We start from the raw sequence: 15,416 nt of genomic DNA, 5'->3' as shown, positions 1-15,416 counted from the left end.
GTATGTAGATTCTACTTCACTTCTATAAAACATCAGTGCCTTAACATGAGTGCGTTGCTAAGGCCAGGCTAACTAGGCAACTTCTACTACTGTCTACTACTCTTTCTCTGACCAACTATCACGCTCGTCCACTAACACCAACCGGTACAATGTTAGATGCTGATGAAGAGTTGTCATCTTCTATATGAGGTCATTTCTCGTCAGTGGACAAGTGTGATAGTTACATACTCTCAAATATGAGCAATTTGAAGTAACATTTTATTCTTGACTGTAAATATGTCTCATTGTGTGCTACAGGACTAGTAAGTACTGCTTTAAAAAAAAAGTAGATTTTTTTTGTAAAATGTCTCTCAACGATCGACTTTTTATTTACAAGGCTGAAGTCAGCTGGTCATTCGCCAGCTTCTTGTTCCAATTTTCCAGTTCTACCTTAAAAGGTGCAGCAGTTACATTCTGGCACCACAGGCACCATTTAAGGTGGAACTGGAAGAAGCTGGCGAATGAGCTGACTTCAGTTTTGCAACTTTTTAGTGTTTGACAGTTTCTGGTTGCAGATTAAACTCATTTATGCAAAGAAGTCTGTCCATTCGTCTCTAAATGATCAGTGTTTGTCTTAAGTCTTTCTTTTCCTTGCCATTTTGTTAGTTACTAGTTAGGTGAGACTGTTGTCTGCGTCGCTGTGATGACCAGCAGTCTGGTGCCAACCTTCAGGGTTAAAGGGTGAATTAAGCAGTTATACATCAACTCCAGCTTTTAAGAACATTTATTGTTAAAACTGTGTTGAACGATCAGCAGAGTTTTATTTTACCGCAAGCGAGGATTATTTTATTTTTATCTAACAATCTAATTCTGCTGTGGAGCCGCAACAGGGGAGTAAAAGAGCCGACCCTCTCACTATAGTAACGTAACACAACGTAATGTAACATAGCAAACCATTATGTAACGAAAATCCAAACAGTGATTTCAGTTAACCGAGTACTCGAGTACCTGTGCACATCCTCAATGTTCCTTAATTTTTTTTTTTAAATATCTTCTGCACTTTCAATTCAAAAAATGTACAGACTATGTTAATGATTAACTTTAAATGCAGATATTTAAGCTTGAAAAACACATTACTGTTTAACACAAGGCACTGGGCTCAAATGGCTCTTTTCATGAAATGATTCAATACCATGTAACAAACATCCTCATGTAAATGGCACAATTCTAACTAGTGTCCATTCACTTTCATTCAATGTTAGCAACACTAGCTTTTTTGACTGAACTATTCCTCTTTAAAGAATATATCAAAGCACATGAAGGAGTGACGGCGAGGGTCGAGACCCCAGGGGGGAAAAGTGGTCACAAGGCGTGAAAGTTTCTGGGCTTCTTGAACTCACCAGGGAAGATAAACTGTTGTCTATGCTGAAAGTAGCAGGCAGCTTTAGGGACGAGGAAAAAGGAGGAGAGAAATCAACAGGCAGGAAGATGACAAAGAAGAAAGTCAGGGGTTAAAACTGCAAGACTGAACCAAATGCCCACAGCAACTGTATCAGAAATGTATGTTAGTACGTTACAAGTGGAACAAGAGGGAAATATTTTGAAGTGGTCAGAATTAAGTGTTGGTAATTCAGCAGAAGACATGAGTATTTTTGTAGTGGTGAGTGTGAAGAGTGTGCAAATGAAAATGCAATAAAGCATAAATAACTGGTAAAACTTTGATGCTATAGAAATGTCCGAGTTGCCATACTGTTTGTATAGTGACCCTTAGAAGTCCCAGCGATAAAACCATGTTGTAATTTTATATTAATTATTTCCCATCTCACTGAAACAAACAGAGACATCCTGAACACGCAGGTACTAAACTTTCAGTTCACACCACATTTGTGTCTGGAACTAAAAGAGTAGATACTCTACTATGGTTTATATCTGAATTTACTGTTTGACATTATTTGTGAATGTAATTAATTATATAACTACATAAATATGGAATTATATTCAAATAAGTATGTAATGTAAATTGAGTATTGCGAAACAACAGCCATAACTCTAGACTGGAAGGGTTAAGCAGAGTGACCCTGTCATGTGTTGTTACGAACCATGACCAGACACTCACCTGGAAAGTGGAAGCGGTTGTCGCGGTGACCCTTGGGAGAGGGGTTGGGGGGTGGGGTGGCGCTGGGTGGGTTGCTCTGCTGGAAGGGGGCGGGAGAGGAGGGGGTGGAGGAGGTGGTGGAGGAGGGATTACTGCTGGAGTCCAGCTGATTCAGCACAGGTGGATGATCCTTGGAGAGATAGAAAGAAAGAGGATATAGGAGTTAAGGCTTCTAAGTTTATTGCTGGGCTGGACAATATGGTCAAAAATCTTATCACAATCTATTTTCCATATGATTCGGTATTGATGATTGATAATTAGGTGCATTTTCTAATGCACAGTGCGCAGCCTTATTTTGTACACAAAATGAATTATCAAGACAAAATAATCAGGCCTTTTTCACTCTGCTCAACATCAACTCTGAAATAGCTGGCCAGCTAACTGTCCCACAGAATACTGGTGCTGTGAGTGAACAGCTAGACTTCTTCTCTCTCCCTGTCTAAAGCACTATTCGGATGAGATTACGTTTACATTCGGGGGGTGAGGGGTACAGTAAATTTTACTGGCATGACTTTAGTCCCATTCGAATGTGCCATGTCAGTCATTTTTACAGACTGTGCACTGCTGTGTTGGTAAAGATTCTGGTGCCTTTTATCTTCCATAAAATGAACAATAGAAATAACGTCCGGTTATATTAATCCCGTGCAAATTAACAAGAAAAATGCTATCATATGCTGTAGAAAACGAGTTTCTAAGGTATGGATGTGGACATGCATGCAGTCTAAGAAGCATTTACTTCAGTCCTCTGAGGCTAAAATCAAGGCAATATGCAACTTCACTGTAATGCACAACTCTGAACATGTAAAAAGTCTGATTTTATGTGATAAAGTTGATTGATTGATGTGAATTCCCAAGCTAATGGTGATGCTAATGAAGCACTGCATTCACTTAAGACAGCATGGTAAATGGTAAAGGTAGACGGCATACTGACCAACTGTTTATTAATTGTTTATGTTAAAATTGTAAAATTTTCTGGAGTAAATCGAGTAGCCACTCCCATCTCTGTTGTTTATACTGAGATTTCTTATTCTGTACGAACTGGTCATAAACATCATAGACATCTTTTGGAAAACTGGTATTACCCCATTATAAAGTCCAGAAATGTTCAGAGTGGTGGTGATAGGAACCAGACGTCTGAAGAGTTTAATGCCTCACAGAAAGTTATTACATGAAGTGGATACTAATATGTTGCTGAGAAATTGTTTTTTAAGAAGGTTTTGGACTAAGAAGTATTTTTTCAAATCTATTCATTCGGAGTTACATGCAGGACGCCAAATATCCCTGAAAAAAGCTTATTTTCCCAGACGTACCTGATTTCAGCATTTTCAACATTACATATAAACCCAGAAGACTGTTGTAGGTTCACTGGCTGCTTTGAACAGTAAATAAAGCGGCCATATTTGTATTGTAGACATTGTGAGCCCTGGTTCCTATCACCACCACTGTAAAGAACTTAGCTTTTCTACAGTGAACCAAAAAAGCTTTTCTACAATTTTACATTTTAAATTACCCTGAATGACTTTACATCTCAACAAATGAATTATGCAGGAGAGTTTTAAAGTCTAGTGGAATTCCCCTTTAAGCATGCACTTTCAATATCCAAAAAATATTTGATTTGGATAAATACAGGTGTGGTTTTACCAGACTTACGCCCACATTACAGGATTTTTCAAAAATCCTATTTAATATTGACATACATAATCCGGATAATAATATAATAATACAGAGTCCACTGATTGGAGGAATGATTCCATTCAATTTTTGTCTTCAGTTATCACAGTTTGCAACCTTGTGAAGGCAAGAATCACAAAGTGTTCACCTGCCTTTAGTCATAATACGTCGCTGTAATTTGCTTTTGGAGAAAAGAAGAAAGTAACAGCTGCTGTCTGGGTCCAGTCTGAAGTGATTATTGCTTTAGCCTATCATAAAGGTCACTACCTTCTTGGTTATTGCCTTTGGTAAGGTGCCAAACTGCGGAGCCTCGGCCGGGCGGTCCACGGGGTTGTTGATGTCCGACGGCACAGACTCCGTCCTCCGGATCTTTGTGACTGAGAGAGAGAGAAGAGTGGAGGAATATAAGACCGAACCTTTTCAAGGACTCCCATTTACGTGCTCTGAATAGAGAATGAACAGAGCACTTACTGGGGAGGAATGATATTCTGCAGGAAGGAGCTTCTTTCGTACATTTATTGTGACACTTTAACCTGCGGAGGTGAAAGCAGCCATTAATACACCCACAAGCTGCTCACTTGTTCTGTAACTGAAGTCTTCATTTAGCGTCTACGCACTCCACCTTTAGTAACCCACCTGCAGTGTTTGCACTTCACTCCGAAGATCATGTTCTTCTGACACACTTGACACGTCTGTGATAGCCAGGACTTGGTGGAGAACCTGAAAATGCCACATATAAAGAAACTAATTTTTCAGAAAATTGCACAGAAGCCGCAACAGCTAAGTATAATATCCACACTTTGCATTTATTAGAGGTTCAATTCTTTTCAGGAGACTTTCGTTCAGTTTTTCAAAGAAATCTGCAGGGATATTTTTCCACATCTTCAAAGTTCAGTCTTAGAAGTTGGTTGTATTTTCTGCTTCTCATGATCCAAATAATCCTAAACACATTCAGTGATGTTGAGGCCTGGACACTGTCCATTATTCTGAGAACAGCAACAGCTTCTTGTGTTTGATTTACAAATGTTCTCCTGAAAAATGAATAACCTGTTGTGCCATGCACCCGTCCCCTGGACCCCAGTGACAGCCGGCGAGAGCCAGCAGGAAGGCAGGGCACGAATTCCCAGCAGGGAGGAGGATGTCAGCGTCGGAGAGCGGACGACGACAGCCACGAGCGATGGCGGAACACGAGTCCCGAACTCCTTTTCCGTATTGAGGCCGCTGGACTACACCTTACGTTCGACCCAGACGGCCGAGATGCGGAGCAGGGGGCGGTGACGGGGAGGCGGAGCAACAAGCTCTCTGTCTCTCTTGGCTCAGGTGCTCATGCTGCCCTTAATGACAGCCAGCCAGATCAGCATCTCGGCCGCCTGGGTCGAACTGTGAGGTGTAGTCTAGCGGCCCTGATGTGGAACAGGAGGCGGGGCCAGGGCGGCGGAGTTCGGGACTTGCATCCTGCCTTCGTGCCTCTTGTCATCGTCATCCTCTCTCTGGCGGCTGACGTCCTCCTCCTGCCGTCACTCGCATCCCTCAGCGGTGTTCAGGATTCCTGCCGGCTCTTGCGGCTGTCCTCGGAGCCCGGGGGATGGGTGCATGGCACACTTGTACTTGAAATAAAATAAATAAATAAATAATAAACTGTGGTCTCTGGCACAGCACTGTATATACACTCACCCTCCACTTAATTAGAAACACAGACCTTGTACTTCCACCGACTGGCCACTTTATTAGAACCGTCGTATGTGGCAAGTACCCTCTACCTTATTCATCACTGGTCAGTTTCTGACCACAGGAGCGGCTCTGTGGTCCAAAACTGGCGATTGAGAAAGAGCTAGAGAATAGCTAATACAATTTGTGCATCACCAGATTGGCTACAGTCAAACTGTACATCACCAAGGTGAAGGCGTTTCTAATAAAGTGGACAGTGGGTGCACAAACTATAGTGTTGACAATTTGAATTTGATTTTGTGTGTAAGAGGTGGAGCCACTGTAGAAGGGGGGGGGGTTACCTGTGAGTGACAGCCAGGCCAATGTCCCTCCTCACAGCCTGAGGAGAGCTGCGATGGACTGTGATGTTATCTGCGTGCGGAAGACAGTGTGACAGAGAGAGAGAGAGAGAGAGAGAGAGAGAGAGAGAGAGAGAGAGAGAGAGAGAGAGAGACACACATAATCAAATACTTCTCCCATTCCCAGACACACAAAGCAGGCTTTGAGGGAATATTGCATGACTCTCTGGACAGCCCGAGATAAGAGAAAGTTTCCTCTGAATGGAAACATGAGGTCAGAGAACCTCCCCACATTCTTCTCCACTCTGGTCAAGGCTTCGACACACAGTGATGCAACCACAAAGCTCTGGCGTACGGGAAGAGAAGCTGCGATAACCCCTCCACAGTCAACAAGTGCAAACATTCGGATCTGTTTTCATTCGGAAAGCTTGATCCCCACCAGAGTTAATCATTAACGTTAACAGATTCTCACTTACACATAAGATAAACATTCAGATGAACCTAGGATCTGTGAGAACCGGTAGAGTTTATGAGCAAAGTTAAAGCGGAATTGAAGTCAAATTAGCTAAACTGAATTATAGAGGCACAGTTTCTCAAAGCACAGCGGTGCTAAGATCATGTTAGGCGCTCATCGCCCAGAAAAAAAAACAAAAAAAAAACAAGTATCTCAATTTTTTTCGATTTGTTTTTTTTCTGCATCAGAGCAGCTTCTGTTTATATCGTGTTAAAATATCTTGATAAATGGACCAGTGTAAGTGCTCCAAAACGGCTTGGAACAAAATCTCTTTATATTAACTAACATTAAAGGTATAGAATGTTTTGCCTTCTCTAAAATTAGTATTTTTGGAGAAAATTGTTTTTTACATCTTTGTGCCAATATAGAGCATGAAGTCACTTTAGTGAAGCCTTTTTAATGACAACAAAAGACTCACAGTTCTGTCTAAGCATATGTAATATGCCTCAGCTTTGGGCACAGTGTGGGCAAGTGTGTGACCCCTGATGTAAACAAAAGGCTCAGCTCTGTATAAAATGATCTGCATATAATATATCATATCGAATATAATCTTGTTCTGAGATGTTTCCACTAACAGACTCTCTGCTAACTGTCATGCTGGTTTATGCTGAAAAGGAATGGCTAGACTTCTTCTCCCTCACTGTCCAGCAAGTAAAATGTGTCAGGCTCGGGTCAGACTCAAATTTCACGTTTTAGCTCTCACAGCTGATTAAAACACCTTAAAACTGTTTTAATCTGGCATGCCGGAGTCTCACGATTGTGAGAAAGTGGATGCACAGGAAATAAAACAGCGAAACTGATTCATTAATCTTTTTATATCAGAACTGCAAAGCATGTGAACAGCGTGTTATAGAAAGTTAAAGTTTATCCGGACTAAAAATGTTTCAAATGTTGTTTGAAAGCACTACTTTACTCTGGATTGCTGATTATTTGATCATATTATTATTTTTTTAAACTTATTTAATTTTTTATTTATATTTTACTATGGTGACTATTATATTTGCTAAATGGTAATTGAACCAGCACTAGCGTAAAAAACGTCGGGTTTGATTTGGCCCTTTGATGCTCTGGTAAAAAGCACACATCGCCACCAAAGGACCAACTGTTCAAAGTTCAAGTCCTTGCTAGTTATATCAAGGAACAAAACAGCATAATCATTTTTATAGAACGGATGTTGCTGATTCTAAAGTCTGATTGGCTGAGCCTAGCTCAAAGCCGAATACTCACTGTACACAGATACAACTGCACACATCAATTGAATTCTGTCAATCACTGACTCACTTTGGTCATTAAGAAACTGTGCGGTTCATGTAATCCTTGACCGCAATGCTGCTTGGCAACCAGAGCTTACTGTTAACAAGCTACAGTGCTTGGCTGTGCACTCTCATTATTATTCATTATTACATTCACAGTGTGTCCAGCTGGGACACTGCATCACTGTAACACACAGCCTTTATGACTTATCGCTTTAATCGAAAATACCTCAGAACCTCAGACGTGCATTACCAATAAAAAAAAATATGACTTTGATCAGTTTTATCAGTTTTACTTCTACTGTGAGAGCGTGTGAGACTCACTCCTCAGGCCGCTGTGCTCCTCCAGCAGTGTGGGCGTGCCGGGCAGGGTGTAGGGGGCGGTGGCAGGAGCTGCCCCAGGCGTCCGGGCGGACAGCAGCGGAGAGCGAGACGGTGAATCTTCGCAGCCGTTGCCGTTAATCTGGACGTTCAGAAACAGCTTGTTCTTCTTCCCACACCTAGGGACACACATAGGTCAGTCAGCAGGGTCACCGCAAAACCAGGAACACAAAGCCGGATGAGGGATTTAGACAGTCCGCTGCCAAAAGATGGCCTGGGAATCCAAAAAATCAGCCCCACGCTCAAAGAAAGCTGAGTAATGCCAAACACACAGTAAACCAGAGCAAAAAACGTAACATGACGCTGCTGCCGGGATGAAAACTGTGACCTTTTTAGGAGAAGAACGACAGAAACCTACCGCAGTTACTGTATCAATCACATGCACAATGCCTACATATACTGACTGTGCATCGTGTCTTAAACCAGGGCACCCAAACTTCTACATACAATCCATTCCTTACGCTTTTACACTGTTTCACAAGTCAAGTCAAGACTCAAACCTGCCGATACAGAATGAAAAACGAAACAAGCTATTCAATTAGTTATGTAATTATGCAAGTATTCATGATGTAGTAGAGAAGAATGACAATAATAAGAGAGAGGTCCTCGGGCCTGCCTTTGGCTATAATTCACTTTAAACAGCTTAAAAATCTCTGTAGGTACAGTTAGTGTTGCATCGATACTGATACTGTATCAGTATCAGCGCCGATACCAGGACTTAAACGAGTATCGGTATTGGTGATGGGGATACCGATACCTAAGACTGGCACTACGAAGCAATTTCTGACACGTGTGCTGATGCGTAAACACCACAGATTTATCTGTACACTGTTCAGTTCTGTTTTTAACTGTTTTACACAATAATGATATTTTACATTTACTTAAGTTGTTAAAAATGGTTCTTATTACTAAATATATAGTGCTAAATACTAAATATATACAGTAAATAAACAAAAATAAGTTTCCTTAAGCATCTAATAAATATAATTCAACAAGTAAATGCCTTCTAGCCAAGCTGTGTTTTATTTGTGACACAGAACAAATTTTACCAAACTAAAATATTTTAAAAATGTGATTGAATGAATATCAGGACTTATAGGTGAGTTAGGTTAGACAGAGTTAGTACCGGTATTGGTATACCCTACCCCTAGACGTGAACGCACAAAACGGAGGCGTAAGGGCTAAGTGGTTGGGGCAGGGGTGAAATGGGATTGGGCCTTGCTTTCAGTTTTTCAAAGAAATCTGCAAGGATGTTTTTCCACACCTCCATAGTTCAGTCTTAGAAGTTGGTTGCATTTCCTCACACATTCAGAGATGCTGAGGTCTGGACTGGATTTTGCACAGTACTGTGCATTTAAATATTATTTCAAACTGACAATAGTACCTGTGGCTTTCTAAGGGTTGACAGGAAGAGAGTGAATGGAGAATGGAGTGGGGGTATTGGGGGGGTGTATGGGGTAATCTCAGGACAGGGGATCAAGTCATGGACCAGAGAGCCTGTGAATTTTAGCCTTGACCGGAATGCGGCACACCAGCTAGAAAAAAAGCCAAAGGCTTAGGGCTCAAAAGTGTGACCCTCCATCATCACTCACGCAACACATGAGTGTGTGTGTGTGTGTGTGTGTGTGTGTGGTGACACTGATTTGCACTCTTTTGGACATCAGGCCTTGGAAGTGTATCCTGTTGTGACATTACTCATAATCTCTGAGAAATCTGTAGAGGATTAGCTGGGACCATCCACATAAACACCACAAATACATGATCTCTCTCTCTCTCTCTCTCTCTCTCTCTCTCTCTCTCTCTCTCTCTCTCTCTCTCTCTCTCTCTCTCTCTCTCTCTCTCTCAGAGCGTGATGGTGTGGCGGGTAGGAAGTGTGCCCTATTTCCAGTTGGGTCGTGGGATGCAGCACTAAGCAGAAGGGGAGTCGCTGCCCACACACTTGGCTTTAGGCCTCAAACCAAGGTTACCAGATTGATCCAGATCATTTTTCCTAATGAGAAACAGCAACACAAAGCATTTGAATGGCTCAGAAAGGTGGTCAGGTCAATGGAGATGTCCCATCTAATTTACTCAGAACTCTTCAGAACATACATACCGTAAGTCAGATCACCCGTCATTCCCTACATTTTCAGTCAAAACGGCCATTTAGTACAAGTTGTTAATTTTTCAGAAGATATTTTTGAGGGGAATAAATGTATGATGGGACTAACAACATGACCTGGTAGACCACCAGAACTGTCCCCATCAGATAAACATCACTTAAAGCTTTCATCTTTGACAGAGAGGAGAAAATCAAGCTCCACTCTTGATTCAGATCTGAAAATCCACAGTCCATCCTTCCACTGTGAGAAGACGACTCAGCGCTATGGGTCTGAAAGGATGTGTAGCTGTCAAGAAGCCTCACTGAGAAAAGGAGACGGACACATCAAACAAAAAAGCTGAACAATGGACTGACCACCCCAGAGTCCAGACCTCAACACCGCTGAATGTGTTTGGGATTACCTGGATCCTGAAGTGCAACCAACTTCTAAGACTGAACTTTGGAGGTGTGGAAAAATATCTCTGCAGATTTCTTTGAAAAACTGAATCGAGTCTCCTGAAAAGAATGGAACCTGTAATAAAGGTGAACAGTGGAAACACTAAATACTGAAAAATGCTAAATGTAGTTTGTGAAGCTTCTGTGTAATTTTCTGTTAAATATATGATTTCTGCATTTATTCCTAATGCTGAATAACTATAAATAAAATAACTAACTTGCACTTAACAGCTGCTCTGACTGGAAATTAAATAAATGAGAGTTTGTTCTCAGAATTTTAACATAACTGTACATTTTTTGTTCATTGTTATTGCCATGTTGGCCTTTGCAGTACTGATATCACAGAGGGCTACAATATGCAAATGAGCCTTCTAATTAATCGCAATGTTTTTTAATGTATACTGTCAATGTCCTGACCAATCACAGGAGTGTTTTTGTGGGTATTAAGCCATGATGTAATTTAAAAAGTAAACATATTTGGTCAAATTATTTAACAATGTCACAATACTGACTTACCACTGAGTTTTAATACACTGTAAGGCATATCGCAATATAATATGTAGCAACAGAATTGCAATACTAGTATTTTAACCACACTGTGCAGCCCAAACACATTTACTTGATTAAAATGTACAAACTTTACACATGATTTGCTGTGTAAAACCTGTTTTTTGGTAAGAACTATATTTTGTTCATGCAGAAATTATACACATTTAAATCAAGCAAACACAATGCATCACTTTTATCAGGGCATTAGTTTCATAGTAAACTGAGTAGTTACTGAATAATAAGCCTTAAGTTTAATAACCAAAACATTGGGGTAGAGTTAAACCAGAACAGGAAGTAACCTACTTGCTGGTGGGTGGGTCCTCGATGCGGTTGCCCAGCTGGCTCTCGTGGCTCTTGCTGCGGGTGAGGGTGATGTTGGGCAGCAGGTGGAGGACTTTGCGAGACGGTGGAGGGGGCGTGCATGGCGGTTTTAGGCGGTGCCTCCTCTTGGAGGGCGGGGTGATGGGCGGGGTGGAGGTGTGGCCATGGAGACGAACCGGCCGGGATGAGTAGTAGGGGCTTGGGTCCGTCAGGCTGTCAGCGTAACCATGAGAGATGAGGGCCTCGCCGGGGGGGAGAATGTGGCGTGGGTGGGGACAGGGGGCCAGGGGAGTGGAGGGCGTGGCCGGGGGCCGGGCGAGGGGGGAGGGGCTGTGCGGGCGCACAGGCCCACCCAGCAAGGGAAGCTGATCAACTGGGGTCAGGCCACCGCTGTCCCGCCTGGTGGGCTCTGAGAACCAGCAACCCCCATCCTCTTTAAACTCTCCTGTGGATGAACAAGGTCAGGAACAGTCACTAAAATCTTTAGGTCTCAGTTTCCAAGACCCAGGCTAAGTCTAAGTCTAGCCTAAGCATAGTGAATCATTGGCACTGCAATTTAAGACTGGGCTTAATCATAGTAGCTTTCATAGTAGTTGCTGAATAATTAATAGTAGTTTCCTTAAATAATAAGGATTAAAGACTACATAATAAGCAGTGAACTGAAAATGAGCAGCACCCCATCAAAGCACAAATCTGCAGCTCAGTTAATTCAATTTCATTTAACATGACTAATCATTCAATATGCCTACAGGCAGCTATCAGCAACAAGGGAGCCTTCCATCTAAAACATTTCAGAGTAGGGGCTATGTAACTGTTCACTTTTACTAGTCGACTAGTTGCCAATTACAGTCATATGCAGAAATTTGAAACCCCCAGTCAAATTACAATACTTGCTTTGTTGATTTTCTACATGAAAATAAGTCAACATATTCTCTACAGGGAACAATATAAAATGTGCCATAACTTTTGCAGAAGCCATATTTTACCCCCCCTCCCCAGTATGTTAAATTCAGCAAATAAACAGTGATTCTGCATGCAGTATCCACTGTAAGGGATGTGTACTAACTTTAGAAAATCAACAAATCAAGCATGTCATTTGACCATGGGTGCCAAAACATTTGCATACGATCATATCATAGTACAAGAATGGCCCGTATAAAAAAGCATTTCAAAGCATGCTACTAGCAACCAGTGGTGAAATGCACAATACATAACTTGAAAACGTTACTTTCAGATTTCAAGTTGCTCCAACATGATCAAAGTATCCTTTTTTGTTAGGTATGTCTCCCCATCACACAATGCTACCAAGCTAGGAGGGTGAAAACTAGCCTGAGCTTCCTCCAAGACACATGAAGCGCCACCACACCTTTTTAAACTACCGTTAACTCAATGACAGCTCAACACGCTTGGAGGAGAACACTAACTGTTCAGTAACATCAGACACCAGCATTGGCTAGTATCATGTTGAGTGATGGGAGGAAAAGCAGGGCATCACCAGACGACAGGGCCAACACTTACGCCCAATCCCATTTGACTCCTTGCCTCTACCACATAGCTTTACCCCTCCGTTTTGCGAGTTCACACAAGAGTAGGGTGTCCCGATTTTGGTTGGGATAGAGGGGTAGGGCGAAGTGTTAGGGCTTCGTCACCCTCCAAACAGAGGTTTTTCAGAGGTTCACTCCAAACAGAGTGGTATGAGAAATCAACAGAATCCATGTCATCCATGTTGTACACGCTAGCTAGCATGTCATGTGGCTAGGCTAACTATAACAAAACTTGTCTGCAGTCTATCCTACATGCCACGAAACCAATCCACCGGCGTTCCCAGGCATAGCTTCGTTTTCCAACATTTCATCAATTAGCTGCAGACAACTGCAAAAGGATGCCTATTGGTATTTTGGAAATGTCCGACAAACCCCGTCACGTCTGTTTCAACCACTACCCCTTGTCACTCAGTTCCAAGGGAAGGGTGACACTCGTAAAGGTAAAAATTGGGATTGGGCCTTAGACAGATGCACTACTTGGTAGCTAGTGTTTTGATGACAGACGGTTAGCATAGACTCACTCGAAACACTGGCACTGCAAATATTACAAGTAGCTGTTTTAACTTTAATATAAATCTACTTTGGATGATTAATTATTTTTAAATTTAGCCATTAATTCTGCCCGCTAGTTAGCCCTCCTTCTATCACACACATGCTACCAAACCTGGGAGGGTGAAGGCTAGAACATTCTTCCTCTGAGACATGTGAACCTTACTATCATACCGCTAATGAAACATCACTGGACAGCGCAACACTATTGGAGGGGAACACTAACTGCCAATTTTGTTACCTCAGCTAGTGGACACTGGGGTTGGCTACCATCAAGTGAATGGGGGGAAATTGAGGGCCATTCTAAGTCCAGAGAGAGCGACGACAGTTATGCTCTCTTGGATGCCCAGCCACGGATGGCTGTGGCATCACTGGGGTTTGTACTTGCAATCTCCCCAGATTATCGATAACGATAGCTTCTGAAAATGTGCCTCAGTTTATTTGCAGTCTGTCTATGTCATCTCTCTAACAGTGGTTCGAATATAGCGTGTTATGGTAAAACAGCCTTAACAGTGAATCAAAATTGCGGCTTAATATGGCTGAGAGCATTCCATTAAAATACACCTCGATCGGCTCCAATACAGATCGTTCAGAATGACATCCCTATTGGCTGCTCAGTGCAAACCCTATTTCAAAGCTATCCGATGATGAATGTAAGTACTGTGGCTATTCTGAGCTGTCTGGCAGACCAGACGAGACCTTCTTATTACCGCACCGGATTCAGTGGCACTCTTTAAGCAGGAGAGGGCAGCGCTGAGCCGGGCGCACTCCTCTGCACTGGAGCCCAGCCTCCTCATGGTCTCTCGCACCTGAGCTCCAGGCATCTGCAGCAAGGCATCCAACGACAACTTCACGGGCACCGCCTACGCAAAGACACACAGAGAGAACAGAACAGACAGCAAGCCTGGTGAGAGGATACAGTACACACACACATGGCTCTAACACTGAGTGAACAAATCTGGTACACAAATACACCGATCAGGCATAACATTATGACCACCTCCTTGTTTCTACGCTCATTGTCCATTTTATCAGCTCCACTTACTGTATAGGTGCACTTTGTAGTTCTACAGTTACAGACTGTAGTCCATCTGTTTCTCTGCATACTTTGTTAGCTCACTTTTACCCTTTTCTTCAGTGGTCAGGACCCCCATGGACCCTCACACAGAAGGTACTATTTGGGTGGTGGATCATTCTCAGCACTGCAGTAACACTGACGTGGTTCTGGTGTGTTAGTGTGTGTTGTGCTGGCCTGAGTGGATCAGACACAGCAGTGCTGCTGGAGTTTTTAAACACCTCAGTGTCACTGCTGGACTAAGAATAGTCCACCAACCAAAAATATCCAGCCAACAGCGTCCTGTGACCACTGATGAAGGGCTAGAGGATGACCAACACAAACTGTGCTGACACACATGAGCTGCTGTCTCTGACATCTACAAGGTGGTCCCACAAGGTAACAGAATGGAGCGAGTGGACACAGTGTTTAAAAACTCCAGTCTGATCCACTCGTACCAGCACAACACACCAGCACCACGTCAGTGTTACTGCAGTGCTGAGAATGATCCACCCAAATAGTACCTGCTCTGTGAGGGTCCATAGGGGTCCTGACCACTGAAGAACAGGGTAAAAGGGGGCTAACAAAGTATGCAGAGAAACAGATGGACTACAGTCTGTAACTGTAGAACTACAAAGTGCACCTATATAGTAAGTGGAGCTGATAAAATGGACAATGAGCGTAGAAACAATTAGGTGGTCATAATGTTATGCCTGATCAGTGTATATATATAAAAATGGTGGCAGTCTATTTTTTCACAGTTCATTGTCAGTTACACTGAGGACGTGTTGATAGTCTGATTAAGCTGGTTTTGGCTTCTTTTCCAATGTAACACTGGAACCCTTACAACCTGCGCTTAGCACAGTCTCCTTCATTTAGCTAACTGCGCTCAGGGCCGCAGTGC

The 15,416-nt window shown here is 42.5% G+C and overlaps 1 protein-coding gene across 2 annotated transcripts in view; it reads right to left on the bottom strand.

Annotated features, from left to right (window-relative positions):
- ksr1a (kinase suppressor of ras 1a) overlaps positions 1-15,416 on the bottom strand; it is a 59,774-nt gene that overhangs the window by 9,838 nt on the left and 34,520 nt on the right. The window contains exons 3-11 of one of the 2 annotated variants that reach the window (XM_036594361.1): positions 14,174-14,321; positions 11,348-11,810; positions 7,903-8,078; positions 5,815-5,884; positions 4,442-4,525; positions 4,277-4,338; positions 4,073-4,182; positions 2,096-2,264; positions 1,380-1,421 (exon numbers count right to left, since the gene is read on the bottom strand). In XM_036594361.1, the coding sequence (XP_036450254.1) occupies positions 1,380-1,421; positions 2,096-2,264; positions 4,073-4,182; positions 4,277-4,338; positions 4,442-4,525; positions 5,815-5,884; positions 7,903-8,078; positions 11,348-11,810; positions 14,174-14,321 (1,324 nt within the window). The remainder of the gene's footprint in view (positions 1-1,379; positions 1,422-2,095; positions 2,265-4,072; positions 4,183-4,276; positions 4,339-4,441; positions 4,526-5,814; positions 5,885-7,902; positions 8,079-11,347; positions 11,811-14,173; positions 14,322-15,416) is intronic. The other variant, XM_036594362.1, reaches the window with a different exon arrangement.

This window comes from Colossoma macropomum, unplaced genomic scaffold (genome assembly GCF_904425465.1).
Source record: "Colossoma macropomum unplaced genomic scaffold, Colossoma_macropomum, whole genome shotgun sequence".
Lineage (NCBI taxonomy): Eukaryota > Metazoa > Chordata > Actinopteri > Characiformes > Serrasalmidae > Colossoma > Colossoma macropomum.
This window is presented reverse-complemented; position numbering and strand designations above follow the sequence as displayed.